Here is a 21,376-nt window from a genome sequence, read left to right on the forward strand (position 1 = left end):
CAGAATCATGTAGCTTGAAAGAAGTGCTGAAACAAGCTGATACAGTGTACCTGTGATGGCGTCACACGGCATAGAGAAAAGAAAACACTCTTTAAAGATACTTGAAGTGTGGAAAACATGGAGACACCACATCAGGGACAGAACAGCTACTCGTTTGTTTTCTCCCTGCCGTTTCCAACTTCAAGATTGAACCTTGAACCTCAACGAAGCAGTAAAGTGCTTAGAAAAAATATGTAAATTTGAACATCTACTTATCCATCACAACTGGCCAAACTCCATCTGCTGATGAGTACCATGTGATATGATAGAAAGGACCAGACCTACCAAATGGACCGTGTAGTGGGACTCCTATTCAATAACATGTCAGCTCCTGATTTGTTGTTAAATTCTTACACATTCAGGTGCCAAAATCCACTGATGCAACTAATTGACAAAGTAAATTAGGAGCGAATTTGTTAACAAGTAGCTCATTAGCTCACCCCTTCCTAATTCAAACCTGCAATAACTGTTGGGGTTTTTTGGCCACTTGGGGGCAGCAGACACGAGTAGTGAACACAACACCGTCATATCATCACCTTTTAAGTTCATATGTTGAACTTCTTTCCACATCCAGCAGTTACAGAGCAACATGATCATTATAAGTCTAATATTCACTCTTTTTTTTTAGCTCTGTTTTTGGTCTCTACCAACTCCTGAGGGAAATATCTGGCTCTTTAGCTGCTAAATGCTTTACTAAACAGTAAAGTTGCAGCCGGACAGATAAACACAGAGCTGAAACTCACTATAAAGCGCCGTTCAGCTGATAATTCTCAATATGAGTGATTCCTGTATGCTTTTGTTTGTAGCCATTTAAAAAAAAAAAAACATGTCCTGTATCAGGCTTTACAAGACATCATACAGTATCTGTTCTACTCTTCAGTAATGGAGAAACGCATTAGTGTAACAAGAAAAGACAGAAGGCAAATAAGCTGCAGAGGTCTGTAATAAAAATGTATCATCACAGTTTCTTGTGATACAGGTACTTACAGACTTGCAAACTTTTAAAGCGAAAGTTCTCATGAGCAACATGTTTCAGAAATGTTCTGTCCACTGTTCTGAAAGTACCTTTGAATTTGTGAATATAGCTAGCTTGTTAAGTTTTCAGTGACCTTTCGTTTGAGGACACCTTGTGGCTTTTCCTGCCGTACAAGTTCAGCCGCAGAGCTAATTATCGAAGCTAACTCCAAATATAGGCACTGAAAGCACTGAATGTTGACATCAAACGCTTGCTTATATTCAGACTGACATTTAATTTATTCTTGGAGCAGATAATTTGTGATTTAAATAAGGATTTTGCCAATTTCAGACTGTGTTGTTCTTCTGTCAAAGTTCTTGTATGACTGCATGTGTTTACGCAACATTTAACTTTTGAGAACTTTGGCTTCTTAAGCACTGAAAGCATCACTTCAGTGTCGGTGCTGAAACACAGACATTGCGTCGGCACTTGTACTGAAACAAACAAACAATCGGATCGGTTCGGAGAGCAAACATGATCAGACACCTGTCATCACTACGTCTCAGACTTTAAACAGTGAATGAGACAAACAAGAGGTCTACTGGCTCCTGGAAACTCCTGGCTGGACATGAAGCTCCATCCCTGCTGGATGTTTCTCAGTTTGTTATTATCATTTAAACCTGCTTCCCTTCATTTTTACAAACAGACATGTTGGAACAGTCACCACAGTCCAAACAGACACCACGTGAACCTGAAACAAGCCGATTTACTTTTACAGCGGAAAGACAACAACTGAGAACATCACAACAAGTCTCTTCCTGATCAGAGACCTCCGGGCCTCAACTTCACCTCCTGTTAAATATTCCTACTGAGACACAAAGAGTTGTGTTTCTTTAAGTTCTGTAAAATGCTTCAGGGTGAGAAACAAACCAGATATATGAGATTACAGTTTTTGCAGTGATAGTATCTGTTTCTGAGAAGCATTATAGGATTACTGCTGTTGTGGTCGCCAGATATGGAGCCTCTGACACCCTTAATAAGCCAGTCAGACTACCGTGTCCAAACTTCTCTTTTCATGCGTGACAGCTTCGGTTTGGAGCTGATATGTGACGCCCCGCGCCCCTCAAACGTTTCAATCTGCGATCCCGCAAACCCCGGAGAGGAGCAGTGACTCTGACCTTTAACAGAAAGCACGAGCACTATCTCAAGTCACATGAGAAAATCTGTTTGCGTTTTTAAAAAATAAAAGATTTCAGTTTTGGTCTCCTTGAATGTTTCCAAAGACGCACAGCGCGTCACGTACTGCAGGTTCAATTCTGGAAATAAAACAGAGCAAAGGATTTCTAATTCTGACAAAAAGACAAATACCACACACGACTACAAGCAGACTTGTGTGGTTTGTTTCGGGCAGGAATCACTTCCCAGCTCACCTGGAGCTGCTGCGCAATCACCTTCCAGTTGGCGCAGCAAGTTGAAAACCACGCGGTTTTTAATAAAATCTAAACAAACGAGAAGATTTAAGGGTTTCTGTGTCATGTGAGGACAAAACATGAATGGCAGCATGCCTTACCTTGTTGGCAGATGAGGATGAAGTGTGCAGCCAATAGCAGCCAGCAGCCTGTAGTCTCCATGTTGGGGGAAAAAAGAAGCTCGCAGATGCGGTAAATAAACAAATCAAACTGAATTTGTGGGGGAGCAGGTCCCGGTCGGCCCGCAGCCCTCACAGCTCCATGCTGCTCCGCTCCTGCCTGCCTGCCTGCCTGCCGGTCGGTCGGTTGTGGTCTTGCTGCCGTGTATGTGTAGTACAGATCCCGGGTCCCGGTGCGCCGCTCCGCTCCGTCCGCTCTCCTCCACACCGACTGACAGACTGAAGATCAGCCGTCAGACTGAAGCTGTGCGCCGCCCACACCCCGCAGCCACACCGGCCGCACTTCCTCCACACATCAACCTCAACTGATACTGTGGTAAACAGGCTCAATTACATTTTATATTTTAATTCACTCATTCATTTATTTATTCTTATTTTTAAAGAAGAATAGAGTCAATGTTAATTATGAAAAGTTAAGGGGGGGGGGGGAGAAAAAAAGAAGAACGAGTGACAGAAATAAATTCGGGAGGAAAAGATAATGGGGGGGTGGAAGTAGAAGAGAAAATAAGGGAAATATGAAGAAAGGAGGAAATGAATTAAGGAGGAATAAGTAAAGACGGGAAAATGAAAAAAGAACATAAAAAAGAAAATATGATGGGACGATTGAAGGGAAGAAAGGAGGGAAGTTGGGAACAAGAGAAAAATGGAAAAAGACAAGCAGGAAATAAGAAAGGTGTCGCCAGCTCATGAGTCCAAACACCTCCAGCAGAACCACCTCACCAAAACAGGTTTAGAAATGTTCTGATTCTACAGACATTACAGTAATTAGCAGGGCCGGACTGACCTGTAAGAGGGCCAACAAGTGAGCTGTGGACCCCCGTTGAGCCCCCATGTTCCTGTGCCTGTTTTTTAGTTGTGTAATCGTAATATAAACTGAAATATTAAAGCGCCTATAACTGATATTTTTATAGTACCAATGACGATGTGAAAACAATGTGAGGTCAGTTTGTCTGGGTACGATCGAGGTATGATCACGTTGATCTGCTTTCAGGTGTGACAGGTTGTGTTCGCACAGTATTTATTTCTCAAAAAGACACCTGTAGCTCACGCAGACGCCGGCTCGGTCAAAGGAATAACCGAAGCCATAACTCACGCAAGCTATCATGGGGCGAGGAATAAGGTGGATACAAAACGTAAACAAATAACCAAAAGGCTCTTTATCAATCACCAATTAGCCTCCTGATGACGGTCATTATCATTAAAGTAATTAATAAACTCCATCAGGAACATGTGAATAATGTTCCAGTTGTATGAACGTCCTCCTCGCTGCTTCGTCGGAGAACACCATCAGCTGCCGGGACTCGTCCATCAGAGAGAGACGACTGCAGACAGCAGGGAGTCATTAACACAACGTAAAGAGTAATTGAGTGAAACGGCTGAGAGGCTGAGTGTCTTTTTGTTTTTGAGTGTGTGTGGTGGAGTTCGCAGGGCTGCTGACCTCCTGACCCCCCAGAGACGCTTCCACCTCGCACTGAAATGGAGACCAAAACATCAGCGGTGACCCAGAAATCACAATTCACTCTGGGAATGTGGAACAAGTGTCTGTGTGTGTGAGTGTGTGAGTGTGTGTGTGTGTGGAGTCCATTTTTATGTGTGTACGAGAGAGAAACGCAATGAAATGTCAAAACTTCAATTCAAGGTGTCTTTAAAAAAAGAAAAGACACAGGAACAGTGTAACATTTTGAGAAATCCTCTTGTTGTCTGTTTTCTCCAAAAGAAGTCAGATACCAGCTTCATCTCTGGGCGTCCAGTACAGTTTAGCCCATGTAGCCTAGCTTCTGACCTCCATCAAAAGAGAAAAACAATACACTTCCCAACAGCTCCAAAGCTGCTTTATTTTACAGACAGATTTGGAGCTACAAAAGCAAAAAGCAGCAGTTCTCAGTTTCTACACTGGATTTGTTCAGCGACAGAAAACCTGAGACAAATAAAATGAATATTGGTTCTTTAATTGGTTGGTTGCAAAAAGCTGATTCTGAACACACCAGCAAAGTTCTCACGGACAACACATTTCATTTGTTTTCCTGCTAAAGTATTATTAAAGCCTTTCATGGTTCTCTTTAGACACTCACAGTACTTAAGGTTCCAGAAAGATTGTGGTCTTGGCTAAATATTGAACAAGTGCACTTTATTTTGAAGCACGAGGCGCGACGTGTTTACTTTATTAACATTTAAATGAAACCACAATCTTTCACAGACCTTAATAGAAGTGCTTGTGTTGCCTAAACCACATGTAGGACTCTGGTCTCTGGTGTCCTGGACTTTGTATGCGCACCGTCCATCCTGACCACCTCCTCATGACTTCTGGTAAAGTAAAAGTAGCACTTTGTTTTGAAAGTAACCCTGGAAGCAATCACCTCTCCTTTAGTAGAGTAGTTTCTCGGAGACAGGGTTGCGCCTTAATCTCGGCACGACGGAGCCTCCATCTTGCACGCCTGATGAAGCCACTGCTTAAAATGTCTGCACAGTTTTTGCAGATTTTGCACTCTATAATAATATTTAGCCCAGTGGTGGAAAGTAACTAAGTGCATTTACTCAAGTACAGTACTTAAGTTCTCGTCCTTTACTTCCATTTAATGCTATTTCATACTTACGCCACTACATATCAGATGGTAATATTGTGTTTTCTACTTCACGGTGTATTTTACAGCTGTACTTAACTATACTTAACAACTACATTGTTCAAGATCAGATCAGGTCTAGTCGAGGCTCCTCGTCATCTTTCAGATGCCTATGAGTTGTTAGCTCTTCCACCTCACAAAGTCCCAAAGATAAATATAGATTTGTGTATTAGAACTTAGTTTGTTCTTCTTTCTTCTCCCATTAATCATCTCACGACCCCTGAGATTTATCTGGTGACCCTTCGGAGGGACCCGAACCCTAGGTTGGGAACCACTGTACTACGTAACAGTATGTAGAGTAGTTAAAAGTACAGTAGCTCGACCGCGGCCCGCTACAGCAGTAAAATACCATATAATATATAAATGCTATATAATATTAACAATCTACTGTATTAATGTCATATTTAATGATATATCTGTCAGTGGTCGGCAGAACTAGTTTTACTTCAGTAGACCTTTGAAAGTAGTTTTACATTGTGGTATTGGTACTTTTACTACAGTAGAGTAGTTGAGTATCTGAATACTCCACGCGGCTGAACATTAAGCGGCCATTTTAGCATCAAAAGCAGTTGGAAGAAACCGCTGCAGCTGAAAAGCTGATCCAGTTTTATTAAAGCGGCATTTCAAGGTCGGACTACATCAACACACAAGTTCACTGACGGTAAAACTCGCTGCCTCCTGCAGGTTTTTCTTTTTGTGGGAAATGAGAGAAGATTTTGGAGAGAATTCCCAGAAAAAACACAGGATCTCAGTTCCCATTCTAACCCAGTGGGGGGGTCCAACAGGTCAGTCTGACCCTGTGGCCACCAGGGAGACTTTTCAAAAAGTCTCTCAACTGCATCACAACAGAACAAGATGACAACGTTCGACCACACGTCGACTGTGATGGATCATCTCATGTCGATTTCCGTGGAGACGACTGGAGAGTGACGGCTGCTGCCTGGAAGGAAAGAAATCTGACAAGATGAAAACTTCTCCTGCTGTTTGTGAGTTTTCAGTTTGCGTCGCGGCTCATCAGAGCTTCGTTCTTCCTCTCAGTGATGAACAGATGATGCAACGTCCCGGTGTTGTTTCCTCACAGGCCGAGCCCTCGCAGACGTTAAGTCTCCCTCGGTTCAGTTTCAACCACTGGCTCGGATTTTTTAACCTCACAATAAACGACCACACCACCCCCTCCTTTATCTCAGCGAATATATTTGCATAATTTACTCTGGATTATCTTTAATTTATGCAGAAACTGCTTTCCACTTGTTAGGTTGAATGTTTCCAAAGGGGGCTAATAAAATTAGTTGTACCCCCACAGAGCACCCATTCAGGGATTTTTGTGGGAGCTTTCGGACAGTTTTCCATGACTTTCCTCCAAACTGCACTCAGGCTGAGAGTGATTTTTCCCTCTAACACGAGCCTGTGACCTGAAGGAAAACTAACAGGCCAGATAGTGAGACAGATATTTATTTTCTCTTTCATCTATTTACTGTGTGACTCATTCAATAGAGCCGTTTCTCATGGTGCCCAGCCCGCATGATCAAACAGCAGAAAACAGAGCGGAGAATATTTCCGGGACATACTGAAACACCAAACTGCTGCAGTTTAAGTCCACATGACAAAAGTCCAGCTCTGTGATTGATAAATATATGTAAACATTATATATAAATTCACCCACAATACTAAATCTTTAGGTCGCACAAACAATATACTGGTTTTGTGTTAATAGAGTCCAACCTGAAGTGAAGAAAAAGTGGCTTTTAAAATCTGAAGGGTTCATCCTCTCAGGAGCAGGAACGGGATTCAGAAATTTCATGGAGATTTAAGGTTAATTTGGGTTTTTAATGTTGGGTTAGGCAGCTGCTGTTTGTATATCGTAACTCTGTCTTGCTGTAAGCTGTAAGACTTTACTGATTGACTGTACATCCACGGTGTAGTTTAGGTATAGGGACATAAAGGGATAGTTTTAGTTGCCTTTAGTTTAAAAAAAATACTGCTGCCGTGTCTTCATCCTGCTGATGGATCAAGACGCTCAGGTATTATTTTGTAGTCCACTTACAAATGGACTATTTTGTAGTTTAGGTGTCAGAACTTGTCAGCCTTCAGGTCAACAGGACAGATCACGGCTCCTTTCAACACTAATGGAAGAAGTAACGTTGAGGTGCTAATCACGTTTTCCTTTTACAGTCACAGAAAAAAGCTGCAGCAAACATCCTTTTCAGGTCCACAGACAGGTTCCACCCTCGGATGATGTTACGTGGGAAAAAGCACCGGCCATTGAAACGAACGGACAACAACAAATCCCCCGAGGGAAAGTTCCCAGGGCGTTTTTCAGGACATCAGATAAGCACATCCAGTTTTTATTGTTGATGTGTTTTTAACCTTTATTTTTTCAGAGAGACTCTGCTGAGCTTTGTGCTCTTCTTCAGCTCCGCCCTGCCTCAAGTTAATGCAGGTCAACACATTCAAACAACACCGAGAGACACATTTTAGGAGTCTCAGTGCTGGAAATGTAAACAGATGTTTAGTTGTTGTACCTCCTGAGTCAGTCCTGAAGTTTAACAGCTTCCTGTCCTCCTGATCTGAATTTTGTGATTGAGTTTCCATTTCTTGTTTGCATGTATTTAAATTTAAGTATTTTAAAATATATTTGACATTTGTGCATTTAACTAAATATATTTTTTAAACTATATTTTGAATTAATTTGATTTGATTCGGTCATAAACAACATAAAACACAACACACATCCAAATATTCACAAAGAATAAGAAAAATGAACAAAAAAGACAAGAAAAACAAGAAAATGAAACTACAAAGAAAAGAAGAGGAGAAATGCAGGCAAAGAAAAACAGGACAAAAGAAGAGAAAAACAATCACAAAAGAAAAAAAAAGCATGAAAATAAAAATAAAAACAGGACAAAATAAAAAAGCAGAAAATAAACATATAAAAAAGTAAAGAAAATGCAACAAGAACATTAAAAACGGTAAAAGAAAAGAAAAATAAGAAAGTATGTATTTTGTGGTCCTTTAGAATTGACCATGATGCATTTAAAAATGTAGATGCTTTAACGGATTGCTTCACACAAATGACGTATAAAAACATACATACATAATCACATAATTCAGGTATTAGGTTTTGTTTTGTGATATCTGCCTCCAGTACAATAGAGGAAGTTCATTTATGTTGCTCACAGCCACATGTCAACAGTTTAGAGTTACTTTCCACTGAAGAAATATCGATATATTATTTAATGATTTGGGTGCAGCGACCCTTTAACAGCAGCAGTGGAGTTGAATATGTTGTTAGACTGAGGATAATCCCCCCCCCCCCCTATCAATACATGGATTGAGGTAATGAGGTCACATCACACAGAACAGACTGGGTGTCATTAAAGCCCCCTCCATCCCCCCTGATATTGCACTCACTGTATAACCCCCCCCCGCACCCTGACAAAGAGGTCAGAGGTCGGTCTCTGGAGCTGGTAACAGTCAGGAGGCACGTTCAGGGCCCTCTGGGGATCCTCATCGAACCCACATGTTGTTTCTGTCACGTCACAAATTGTCTACCCGATCCATCGATCACACTGTTCAAGTTCACCACAGAGATGGTCCAGATCACATCTGATCACATCAAACACAGAAGTCACCCAGAGATGGAGAAAACAGCAGCTCAGCTCAGAAGACACAGAACTGCACCCGCATTTCTACAGATTTAAAGCAACACGTGCAGTGAACTGTTCAGAGCCTCGTATTGACAGGTACAGTATGTACCGGGGTCCTGGTATATTTTAGGGGATTGCAGGAATTCTATGTTTAAATGTTTGTTGCTTTTAGGATTTGTCTGACTTTATTTTTAGGTCTGTTTTATGGTTCTTTCATTTTAACTGTGTTTCTTACAGTTGAAATAACAAACTTGATCTGGAAACTTAATTTGTATACGTTTAGAAGATTTAAGTCTTAAGTTGGAACCAATGGACTGAGAGCCACAAACAGGAAGTCAGAAAGTACTGAGAAGTGGTTTTGGTGTTTTCATGGGATTTGTTGACAATAACAAAAATATAGAATAAAGCCAGACTTTGAGGTTATGGTAAACCTCCAGGGAATAAATCAGTGCAACGTTTGTGTGTTTTGTGTCCAAATGTGTTTATTCAGAAAAAAACCCTTTTCATCTAAACACCTTAGAGAAACACACTCAGTAATTGGATGTTTAATTAAGGTGGAATTGTCTGTTGTGGCACATTTAGGAGTCCAAACAAGCAGAGTGTAACATCCGTATGAATGCGACTCCTTCCGTTAACTCTACATGTTTACTTTCTCCCGAGGTCTTGTTGATTTAGGTGATGGGAACCGGCCGCTCCGCGCTCCTTCTGACTTTGATGTTTCGTTGCCTTTGTTGGGACGGCTCTGAATCGCAGCCGGCTGGTTGGTTGGTTGGTTGGTTGGTTGGCAGCCATTGAACCTTTGCGAAGATTAACTGTTATTACCGGCGTCTTTGTACGTCCAGGCTGCTCTCTGCATACCAGCGGAGAAACAAAACACTCCTCTCCAGCCTCTCCAGTGGAGGAGGCTTCAGAAAACAGCAGGTCTGATTCGCTTTTATCTGCACACTGACGAGAGTATAAGAGCACTAAGTGGTCTCTCAACTGACAACAAGTTCCTTTTTAGGACAGAAGAGGTCCGATATGCACTGTATTAGCCCCGACCACCACACTCACATGCACACAATGGAAAAAACTTTCTATTTTGGGACAGACAGGGTCACAGATCACCTCAATAAAGAGGCAGGAATGTGTTGAGACACTTCTGCGTTCACTTCAACTATACGATCTCTGACTCTCTTGATACAGTCTCCCGCAGCACTAATGAGCTTTGCATTCAGACGTTCATTCAGGCAGCCCTGCTTGTATTTGAAACACATGGTGGGTTACATGCTGCCAGCACACGTGACCTCTGACCCCTGCTGCACTCCACAGCACATCGCCATGAGTGTTGTGTTGAGTCTGTTCGTGCTGGAGGAAGAGAAACTGCAGCAGCTCGAAGTCATTTTGTCAGTTTACAAAAAGGATAAATCAGTTGTTGTCCAGCCGTCACCTGAAGTTTACCTGCAAAAAGGTAAAATATTAAGTATTACAATGAGTGTTAATAGTAGTAGTAAAAGTGTCTGATTCTGAACCACACAGGTGATCATTATAATCTTCATGAAGGGAGGATTTATTGCAGGACTGTTAAATTAGACTGCATTAGTTTTAGGTGCCTGTACCTAATAAACTGGCAACATTCCTCGGTAGACTGAAACAAATGCCTTTTCACTAATTTGATATAACATGATACTAAAACATAGAAAATATGTAAAAGTTTTTATGAAGCTCTCAGTCCAGTTCTTTGTTGACACTAAGCGCGTTTCCATCCACCTATTTTTATATGCATTTATGCACGAAAATTCAAAGAAAAACTACAGAGGTCTGGTGAACTTGCTGATATATATCGATAAAAGCAAAATGTGACTTTTGATGAATTTTTTCATAATTTGAGGTTTGACTTTTTGACTTTAATGACATCATCACATTGTGTCCTCTTCTTCTGCTGTTTTAATGGCCCTGACTGGAGAATTAGCTCCACCTACTGTTTATCTCAATTAATCAACTTTATCAACAATATTTTACAGTAGTGGATGGAAACGCACATTTTCTTTTTGCAGATTTTCTAGAAACTCAGTTAAAAGTTACGCTACATTTAGATGGAAACCTGGTTGCTCTGCATGGGGGCATTAAATATCATGTTATTGCTTTTCATTGCACAGCTTTACATTGTTTGCAGTGAATAAAAGCATTAAACAAAACAAATATTATATTTCAGAGGATTCTTTAGGTTGATAACGATGGTAGAAGAAAGCAAACTTTTAAGTTCTGTGTTGTATTTCATTTTTGCCAACTTGGTTGCCCATGTTCAGTCTTTAGTCTTTGTCGCTGGAATGATTTGAATCCATTTCAAGCATCAGTCATTGAAACCTGTTCACTCTGCTCATCATTCACTTTAAAAAGTAAAAAGCATGTTCGAAATAGAGAGGATATAATAACAAACTCTGATTAGAGGTTCGTCTGATTGTCAAACTCCATCTGCTCCACTTCTGTTCATCCACAAACCTCCGAGAGCTAATTGGAATTGATCCCTGGTAGTTTTCTGTGTGTGACACAGAAACCTGTTTTGCTGCTGACCGCTCAGTTCACTTTCCCTTGTCCTCTGTCTGTTTCCTGTCATGTTGATTTTTAGAGTGTGACTTTGACAGAGCTGTAATGTCACACAGGTGCAGGTTTGGGGAGCGATGAAGGTTATATTGACCTCCGATGTCTCAGGATCAATTCCCAACACGGGGCAGGAATTATTGAACTGTGCTTGGCTGAGAATCATGTCAAGTAAATGTGGACAAGTGTCCTCACAATGAACTAACTCCAACTTCTTATGGGGAAAAAAGTATTCACTTTGCATTTGCAGAGAGAAGTTGGCGTGTTTTCCCATTCACTTCAATATAGCCAGAGTTTTATTGGAGCAGCAACTAGTGGACATTAGAGGAACCGCAGCTTAATGTAGTTAAACATTTAGCTGTGGTGGCCATCAGTTTTGGAAGATATTGACAAACAATGTTGATCTGTACAGAAATCCAGAAAGAATGAAGGCAACACAACATTCAGACTCTCACATGGGTTGTAAACAAACCCCCCATTTATCCTGTTTACCTGGAGTAGCTGTGGAAGTGAAACCTGAACAAAAAGTAGCTCTGCAAAATATGTTCATCTACAGACAGTTTGGGTGACAACTGTAATATCAACCAAAGTTTTACTTTCCAGTAAAATGGTTTACGCAATATGGTTAAACTGGTGGTTTGTTTACAACACGTCAGATTAGCGGATGGTGTGCGTTGCTGTCTTATCTCAACATGCTTAGTCCTGTTTACAGTGCAAATCAGTCTAAATCCAGGTGTGCTACGTGAGGTGTGGTTACTGAGCATTTGCTCATTTGTTTATTTACTTAATTACTTTTCTTTGTATTGTGTTGTATTTCAACTTCTGGGCAACACGTGTACTGTGTATAGAGTAACTCCTTGGGAATTATTAACAAATAATGTAACCAAAATGTGTTTTAAGTTCTTTACAAACGTCGTTAATAACCCAAAATTTGATGCATATGCAGTTTGTCTCTCAACCAGCAGGGGGAGACTCTGTGATTCCTTGTTCTTCTGTCCTCAGTGTGACAGATTTGGTTGTAAACGAGGCATGAATTCCTCCCAAACAGAGCGATTTTTCAAAGCAGTGTTGGCTTTTTCTGAATAAACCTTCCCGCTGGTCCAAAAGGAGCCGTTTGCTGGCGACTCCGAGCACAACAGAGCCACCTGACAGAGCCGCCAGCCAGCAGAAATTCACCTCAATGCCTTCAGAAAGCTGCTTTATGTGTGTCCTGCCTGCAACCGAGGGAGGGGAGAGGAGAAAGGCCTTAAAGAAAAAGAGTCTTCAAAATGCAACTCCGAGCTGTAACTCTGAGTTTCCTAGCAACATGCTCTGCGAGATGAAACCGAGAGTTTTACCTCTGGATCTGCTTTTTTTATTCAGCGCTGTTTCATTGTCTTCTTACTGAAGCAAAGTTTAGTTTTATTAAGTAAATGTCAGTGTGTTTTTTTATTGCACAAGTTCCTGTTAGTGTTCGTAATCCCCTGAAACTCACATCCAAGCAAACACACATTTCTCCCTCAATGAAACAGCAGCATTCGCAGAAGCATTTACATGTGTTGTTTTTTCACTGTAATCTCTCTCTCTCTCTGCCTCAGACCTGTTGAATCTTAAACCTCACAGCTCCCCCATTCTCCCATCCCAAGGAAAAAAAAAAAACAAGACAAAAGCATGAATGCATAATTAATATAGTGAAGCTGCATTTTTAATTGTTGCTGGTCTTCAAAGTTGCCCAGTGTCATTGTCTCTCGGTTCGGGCCGGCTGCTTCCGATGGCAGAGCTTCATTCAGGTCTTTTTAGGGCTCGAGCGCTGCAGAAGCACCGGCAGACAACGGCTCCAAGCTTGCCTCTTTTCTCAGGGTGTCTGCCCGCACAATGGACTTCCTTAGCCTGCACACAAAAGAGGCTGGCGCATGAAAAAACACCCAAATTCAATGGCATTCCTCTTCACAATGCGCTCTGAGAATATGTGCTTGTCCCTCTCCTTCTCTCTCTCTTCTCTTTCAGCACCGGGTGATGTATTAGGATGATGTATGAGGATCAGGAAGTGATATATTCCTGCGTCAAAATGAAACAAATTGTGTAAAAGTGAGGATGGAGACAATTAAAAAGAGTCCACAGCCATGCTAGCAGCTCTGAGAGGCTGCACTTGTGCACAGTGATAATTTGAGTTAAGTGCTAACATCAGCATGCTAACATGCTCACATTGACAATGCTAACATGCTGATGTTCAGCAGGGCTAATGTTGTTCACCATCTAAGTTTAGCATGTTAGCTAACATTTGGGTTGGACAGTGCACAGTGACTGTCACAGGTCAAATATATACCAGGAGTTTATTTTCTACATAAAACTTCCACAGAGATTATTCCAAGTGACAAAGAAAAGGGATGTATATTTGAGTGCAGCGCATATTTCAACCAGGACTGGATACAAAACAAACTGAGCTGGTAAACTGTTTATTGCAGGAGGCGGCGGACCTGTTGTTGGGATTTTGTTGCAGCTCAGAAAAAGACTTTGTTTGATTGTGAAATGGCAGTAATACATATCTGTGACAATTTGTTCCTCCCTCTCTCTCTGCCGCAGATTTTGGTCATTTTTGTGGTTCAAGTGCCTCAGTGCTCAGGTGGAGGCTATATGGATACTCCATCAGTGTTCAGCACAAAGTAACTGCATTTGGTTTGTTGTGTGGTTGAATGTGGTGAAGGTATGGTAAGCTACATCATACAAAACATGCAGTTCATGGCCATATGAGGCTATTTATCAGACTTCACACAGCTTCCTCTGGAGCCAAAAAGGGCTTCATGCAACTTTGACGTAGTCCTCCCCTTTAGATTAAGTCCCCACAATGTGTGTGCGTGAACAGGTCGTTGTTGTCACAATGTCATGGATCCATCAACACACGCACAGCCACACTGTTGCTGGTCATATGGGTGACATTAGCTCCCCTATCACATCCTCTGTGTGTGGAGTTGCAGTGGGTGACGAGGGGTGAGTTGGGAGCCGGAGGTTGGGGGGGTGGGGGGCTTCACCATTGTCAGGTGCACATTGAGCCCCGCTGGCATGCCGGCCGGCAGCTTACCACCCCAAGGCTGCTGGGGAGCCACAAAGGGCCACGATGGAGGGAGAGTCGAGCCGGGTGAACGTCACCAACACCCGCAGCCTAATCCTCCTGCCCTGTACATCTGCGCCGGGCCGGTTTCAAAAGCCAGACCCCCTTTTTTTTCCTCTAAAACCCCCCCTCCTCCCCATCATGCACCACTTCTTTTCTTTTCTCTCACTGTTATTCTGCGGCAGGAGAAAGGACGGGCTTTTGTAGTGGCCCATAGTGTCACACAGACACAAGACCTGAGGCTTCCAGTCGTCAAATGGAAGCTCTCTCTTGGCCTTTCACAGCGCTCACTTTGCTCATGTCGACTCGGGGAAAGAGGGGGAAACTCTTATTTTAGCACGTGAAAAGGCTCCAGACTGGGACATGAAGGCCGGCTCTTCACATCGGACACAATTGACTTTGAAAGCCGGCGTTTCTCTGAGAGTGGTAGGGAGTGTTTGCCGGGATGTTGGCATCATGTTTTAATTGAATTTGACTGTCAGCAGGTCTCAAAGGGGCCCAAACAAGCTTATTATGAAAACGCTCTTCTGGGATCGTGCTGAAGTAAACCAGAGACAAACATGAAAAAGAAAAGGTCAAATGGCTTTTACACGGTGTGGCAATCATTCTGGTTATGTTGAACTTTTACACAAATAAATGTAAATAAACAAATTATTTTAAAAACTGTGACAGAAAGAATGTCAGAATGGCTGTGAATGGATGAGGCTGGCAATTTTCTACTTTTTTTTTATTGTAAACAAATCCCACAAAATGACCAAATCCAAGATCTTCTTCAAGAAAAAAAACAGACTAAATGAAATATAAACATATAAACAACAAAAACATAAATACGAAATCATCACCTACAGGTTTCTGTCCATCTTTGTCAGATACGGAGCCAGAAAATCTAAATTTGGGCAAAATGGAACTGAGATGTACGACGGAGTATTAGGGCCACGAGAACAACATCAAAATATTCTGAGAATAAAGTCATGATCAAGAGATTTTGATATTAGTCATAGTAAACAGGTGAGAACAGCCTGTCAGCTTTGTGAAATGAGTGATACTGACGACCTGCAATAACAGGTTTCACCAATATTTCACCTTATTATCAGAGATTTTAGGATACTGAAATGAAATGAAACCAGTTACATGATGAGCGAGGATTTCGTTACCTCGCAGCCGTTACTGCAGACAGCTGAGCCAATGAGCACAGTCATGGCTTTGGAAAGTCATTAAAGCTCAGTGGGTTTTTACAAGTCTTATACAAGTGAAAATAGTATCTGTATGCTACAGCATGGGATGTCAGAAATGCTTATATGCACATGCATAACTTTTTCTTCCCAAAGCAACCTACTTCATTCTATTAGCTTTCTATTGAGATGCTTTTTTTCCAAAAGTATTACAGCTTTTTGTCTTGAAATACGACAACTTCTTTTCTTGAAATATTATGACTTTTTCTCGCAATGTTCCAACCTCATTTTCAAAAATCCCCATCGTAGAGATTGGTGATAATCACTGGCTGTCAGATAAGAAAACATATCCTCAAACGTCCCATGTTTTTGAGCCTTAGCATCTTATTAAAAATCATAATTGAATGGTGCCATGGTGGTTTAGAGGTTAAGGTGCCAACCAACCATTTTTATCCTCCGTCTGTCTCTGTAATCTCTCTACTGTCAGCTCCCAAATAAAGACATGCAATTCCCAAACAATACTTAAAAAAACATCATTGTAAAATAGCCATCAGGTTACACATAAACGATAAATATTCTTATGACTCAAATGACTACTTGTATGTGAAAGATGTCGCATTAGTCACAACTACTTCATTGACTCTATGCAGCCTGTCCATTTTTTCATTTGTTCCATTTCCAGTTTCGTCTCTGCGGCTGCTACAATCAGCCACAATCAGACAACTTATTCTGTTATGAGATCATATTGTTATATACACAGAATAAACAAAAATACCAACACATTCTGGCCATTTACCATGACGATTATCGCAGTAACATGAGCAGCTGATCCCGGCACTGTGTGAGAGAGCTGATCTAATTCATACGGCTATGTGTCAGCCAGTGTTTGTCAGGAAGTCTCTCCTTTTCTTCCAGCTCTATCAGTGCTTCACACTGTACGTTGTATAATAAAACTGGTCAGATATTTGCTCAAATGTAGCCGCAGCAGATGTCAGCGTACACAACATGACACCCACCCACTTCCAGTGTAGACAGGAAGTTCAAAGACAAAACATGGGAGTCGGAGCACTTCCTTGTTGCTGAAACATATTAGGTTAAAAAGCTGATAGTATGTGAGATGTTGTGTTAACAGCTTGTCCCACTGCCTCCAAGTGGTCAAATATCAGTGATTGCAGGTTTAAAAGAGCATATTTTTAACTAATATTTCATCTACTTCAACATAATCAGAACCGACATCTAGAGGAACTGCAACTTAACTCACTTTGGCAGTTTTTTACAGTTAAGTCCAAAACTTTTTCTAGTTTCTAGTTCAAGTCCAGCCTGGGATGTTTAGGGGGTTACTTCCCACTCCGTTAAATGTCTCTCTGTACGTCAAATATTTTTGTTTATAATAAAACATGTTTAAGTTTGTCTCAGAGGAACCTGAGGACATATCTACTCAGTATTTCCGAAGTAAACAGAAAAAAGGTTTAAAAACGTAGACAGTAAAGACAGGCATCAACCTCAGTGTCAGGCTCTCAGTGACTCAAACACACAACAGCATTTTATAACAAGAACAAAACCTGCAGTGGGTGGCCAACGCTTCTCAATAATTCATCTGTTTTTGAAAACACCTGCATGATGTATGAGTTTGGGAAGAGAGAGAGATGGAACGAAAATGAAAGATGGAGAAAGACCTAATGTTATCTAATGTAATTTAATGTCAAATAATACATTATGTATAATGTCATTTAATGTAAAGTTTTTGTTGTGTTTGAGGAAGTTATATGAACCCCAAACCAGTGTTTGCAGAGCTGAGAACACCCTCTGGTGGAGTTTATGACAAACTACAGCCTGACACATGCTCATTATGAATAAAAGTTTTCCATCTCAGTTTTTCTTTACTCTTTTCACCTGTAATGTGTTCAGTAAGAAATCTGTGACATAAAGAAAAGATAGTAACAGTTTGGAAAGCAGAAGAAAAGGAGGCAATAAAAGCTCACTTCCAGAGCTACACTGAGAGGAGGAGCAACACTGAAAGAGGAGAGCTGCAACGTCACATTTCCTCAAATGAAAGTGAAAGTTTGTCTGAGCGACAGCAGAGCTGCAGTCGAGACGAGTCTGTCTGTTTCTCTCTGAAGAAACATTCAACTGAATCCATCAGGTTTCAACAAAACAGCAGAATCTCTGTCAAACACTGGTGAGTAAACTGCCCTACAAAGACTGAATGCACTAACTAAACATTTCGTCAAAGTTTTGTTAAATCCACAACAAAGAATGTAACTCCAGATAAAAGTAGTCCTGCTAAAAGCTAATTAGCTGAGCCTTGATTCCCTTTGGATCATCTAAACACAGTACAGTATCTGAGTTTATCTTCAAAATTGACATTTTATACCTTATGTAACTGTTACACACTTCTGCAGGCAGCCTTAAAACTTCAAAGCCTTTTTTCTCAGCTTCACTGTTTCTGTAGTTGCTGTCTGCCCATATGTAACAGTACAGCTGATAATATTTAGTGCTCATTGGCTCACTTCATATCTACCCCAGTGTTCAGCTAAACTGAATGAAAACCAACCTGCAAGTAGCTGTGTTGGAAAATGATATATATATGAAGATTAAATATACATATATATGTATATATATATACACCACAGGAACTTCGGGAGTTTTTGTAAGAGAGTTTTACTTCCGCATCAAAAAAGACATGACGTAAAATAACCAGGATCTGTGATTTGCACACTAGCCAATTTACCAGCCAAATCAGCGTCGGATTTACTAGGACGTCGTCTTCGTAAATCAGACGCTGAATATAACCACAGCACATATTTGTGTTGCGCCATTTCCTAATAAATTTGGACCTCAGTTGGGTCCAATATAACAACAGTCTCCTTATATTCCACTAATTACTTAAGTAGATTTTTTGATCAAATAATTAAAAGATATATAATTACAGTTTTGTTTTTTCACACTTTTGTCCTCAGAGTGTAAACATGTCTGCTGCCAGCTGTCTGCTGACTGAAGATCAGTTTCTGTGCTCCATCTGTCTGGATGTGTTCACTGATCCAGTTGCAATACCATGTGGACACAACTTCTGTAAAACCTGCATCACTGAACACTGGAATATTGATGTCCAGTGTCAGTGTCCCAACTGTAAAGAGGTTTTCAACTCAAGACCTGAACTGCGGGTCAATACTTTCATCTCTGAGATGGCTGCTCAGTTCAGACAGTCAGCTCAACAGAAAGCCAGCAGCAGCAGCTCAGAGCAACAAGTGTCCAAACCAGGAGAAGTTCCCTGTGACGTCTGCACCGGAACCAAACTGAAGGCCCTGAAGTCCTGCCTGGTGTGTCTGGCCTCCTACTGTGAGACTCACCTGGAGCCTCATCTGACAATGTCAGGCCTGAAAAGACATCAGCTGATCGACCCTGTGGAGAACCTGGAAGGAAGGATCTGTACGAAGCACGATAAATTGCTGGAGCTGTTCTGTAAGACCGACCAGATGTGTGTCTGCATGTTCTGCACCATTTCAGACCATAAGACACATGATGTTGTTCCTCTGAAAGAAGAATATGAGGTAAAGAAGGCCAAGCTGGGGAAGAAAGAGTCTGAAATTCAGCAGATGATCCAGAAGAGACGACTGAAGATTCAGGAGATCAAACGCTCAGTGGAGCTCAGTAAGAAAGGTGCAGACAGAGAGATAGCTGATGGTGTTCAGGTCTTCACCGCTCTGAAGGAGTCTGTTGAGAGAAGCCAGGCTGAACTCATTGACACCATCAAAGAGAAGCAGAGAAAGACAGAGAAACAGGCTGAAGGCTTCATCAAAGAGCTGGAACAGGAAATCTCTAAGCTTAAGAAGAGAAGCACTGAGGTGGAGCAGCTCTCACAGTCTGAAGACCACCTCCACCTCCTCCAAAGCTTCCTGTCCCTGAACGCTGCTCCACCCACCAAGGACTGGACAGACATCAGCGTCCGTCCACCTTCATATGAGGGGACTGTGGTGAGAGCTGTGGTTCAGCTGGAGAAGACGTTCAGAAAACAGATGAAGAAGCTGTTCGTGGTCGAGTTGAAGAGGGTCCAGCAGTATGCAGTGGATGTGACACTTGATCCTGATACAGCACATCCTGAACTCATCCTGTCTGATGATGGAAAACAAGTTAAACATGGTGATGTAAATAAGAATGTCCCAAATAATCCAGAGAGGTTTGATGCTTGTATTTATGTCTTAGCAAAGCAGAGTTTCTCCTCAGGAAGATTTTACTTTGAGGTTCAAGTTAAAATGAGGACTGACTGGGATTTAGGAGTGGTCAGAGAGTCCATCAACAGGAAGGGACAAATCACACTGACTCCTCAGAATGGTTACTGGACGATATGTTTCAGGAATGAAAATGAGTACTACGCTCTTGCTGACACTGCCGTCCGTCTCTCTCTGAAGTCGAAGCCTGAGAAGGTCGGGGTGTTTGTGGATTATGAGGAGGGTCTGGTCTCCTTTTATGACGTTGATGCTGCAGCTCTTATCTTCTCCTTTACTGGCTGCTGCTTCACTGAGAAACTCTACCCACTCTTCAGTCCCAGTCTTAACAATGATGGCAAAAACTCTGCCCCTCTGATCATCTCTACTGTCCCCAGACTGAGTCGAACAACAAATATGTAAAGAATGTACTTACTTTAAGGCTGCAACTAACAATCATTTTTTTATTGATCGATTATTTTTATATTGATCGATTATTTTCTGATTAGTCGATTAATCGCATCACAAAAGTTAAGTTTTATGCAGTGCAGTTCTAATTAGGAAAGGTGCTGTTTATTTTCTTCCAATAATTACTGTAAATAGTGTTGAGTATGATTTAACGTTCATGGTGGTAAATTAACTTTTTAAAACGCATCGTTCCAGCCCTAATTTAGTTATTCCGTGTGTACTTTGTTTTCTTCAGATTCTGATTAATGTGTTGTTTTCCTTTTTAATATGCTGCTTTGATGTGACTCAAAACACAGTTAGAATTTCTGTATTACATGCAGTTTTTGCTCTCTTGAATTTGTTTAGATTTTTTTTCTTAAGATTTATTGAGTTCCCTCTCATGTCTTCTCACCTCTTACTGTCTACTATTGAATAAAAATTCCAAAAATACTTTTTAAGAAAGTCCCTCTGTCAGAGTAATCCCACCATCACTATCCCACCTGATACGTATTGGATTATTGGAATTCTTCTGTTTCTAGATACTTGCAAGCTCCCCCTGCTGTTGTCTGAAGTAGACAAAACCACTTGTACTCAGTAGATGACAGCAACCACCCTCCAATTTGACTGAAAACTTGTGGAAGACAAAACTATTAAGTAGGTGCAAAAAAACCCAACAAAAAAAACAGGGGGTGATCAATCAACATGTCAGAATCTTTTAAACCAAAGAACGACAGCGTTGTGATCAATATAGCACAAAGAAGAAAAATTGTCCGTCTAGTGATATTAAATAAAATACCTTTTCCACTGTGTGATTACCCCATTAATAACCCATTAACCTACAAACAAAAATATTGAAAGTTTTTTTAAAATAAAAATATAAATTGTAACCAATATCGATAAAAATTTACCAATGAATGCCATAATAACATTTTGAATTTGGGGGTTAAAAATCGTTGTTACATTGCAGCGGACAG

General features: G+C 41.1%; 2 protein-coding genes across 3 annotated transcripts in view; one reads left to right on the forward strand and one right to left on the reverse strand.

Moving 5' to 3' along the window:
• Window positions 1-2,625, reverse strand: part of ptprz1a (protein tyrosine phosphatase receptor type Z1a) — a 77,568-nt gene extending 74,943 nt beyond the window's left edge. The window contains exon 1 of the mRNA XM_070906732.1: window positions 2,565-2,625. Within this exon, the coding sequence (XP_070762833.1) occupies window positions 2,565-2,625 (61 nt within the window). The remainder of the gene's footprint in view (window positions 1-2,564) is intronic.
• Window positions 2,626-17,811: 15,186 nt separating this feature from the next.
• On the forward strand, window positions 17,812-20,819 carry LOC139287157 (E3 ubiquitin-protein ligase TRIM39-like). Of its 2 annotated transcripts, none has more exons than XM_070908148.1 (2): window positions 17,812-17,929; window positions 18,711-20,819. In XM_070908148.1, the coding sequence occupies exon 2, from the start codon at window positions 18,720-18,722 to the stop codon at window positions 20,376-20,378; it is 1,659 nt and encodes a 552-aa protein (XP_070764249.1). In that variant the 5' UTR covers window positions 17,812-17,929; window positions 18,711-18,719; the 3' UTR covers window positions 20,379-20,819. The 2 variants fall into 2 exon arrangements, with proteins under 2 accessions (XP_070764249.1, XP_070764251.1); XM_070908150.1 differs by lacking the exon at window positions 17,812-17,929 and having other exon boundaries at window positions 18,717-19,410; window positions 19,525-20,819.
• The last annotated feature ends 557 nt before the right edge of the window (window positions 20,820-21,376 follow it).

This window comes from Enoplosus armatus, chromosome 6 (assembly GCF_043641665.1).
Source record: "Enoplosus armatus isolate fEnoArm2 chromosome 6, fEnoArm2.hap1, whole genome shotgun sequence".
NCBI classification, from domain to species: Eukaryota; Metazoa; Chordata; class Actinopteri; order Centrarchiformes; family Enoplosidae; genus Enoplosus; species Enoplosus armatus.

Coding starts and splice junctions, on each gene's coding strand:
- LOC139287157 (XM_070908148.1), top strand. CDS start 18,720: ATGTCTGCTGCCAGCTGTCTGCTGACTGAAGATCAGTTTCTGTGCTCC.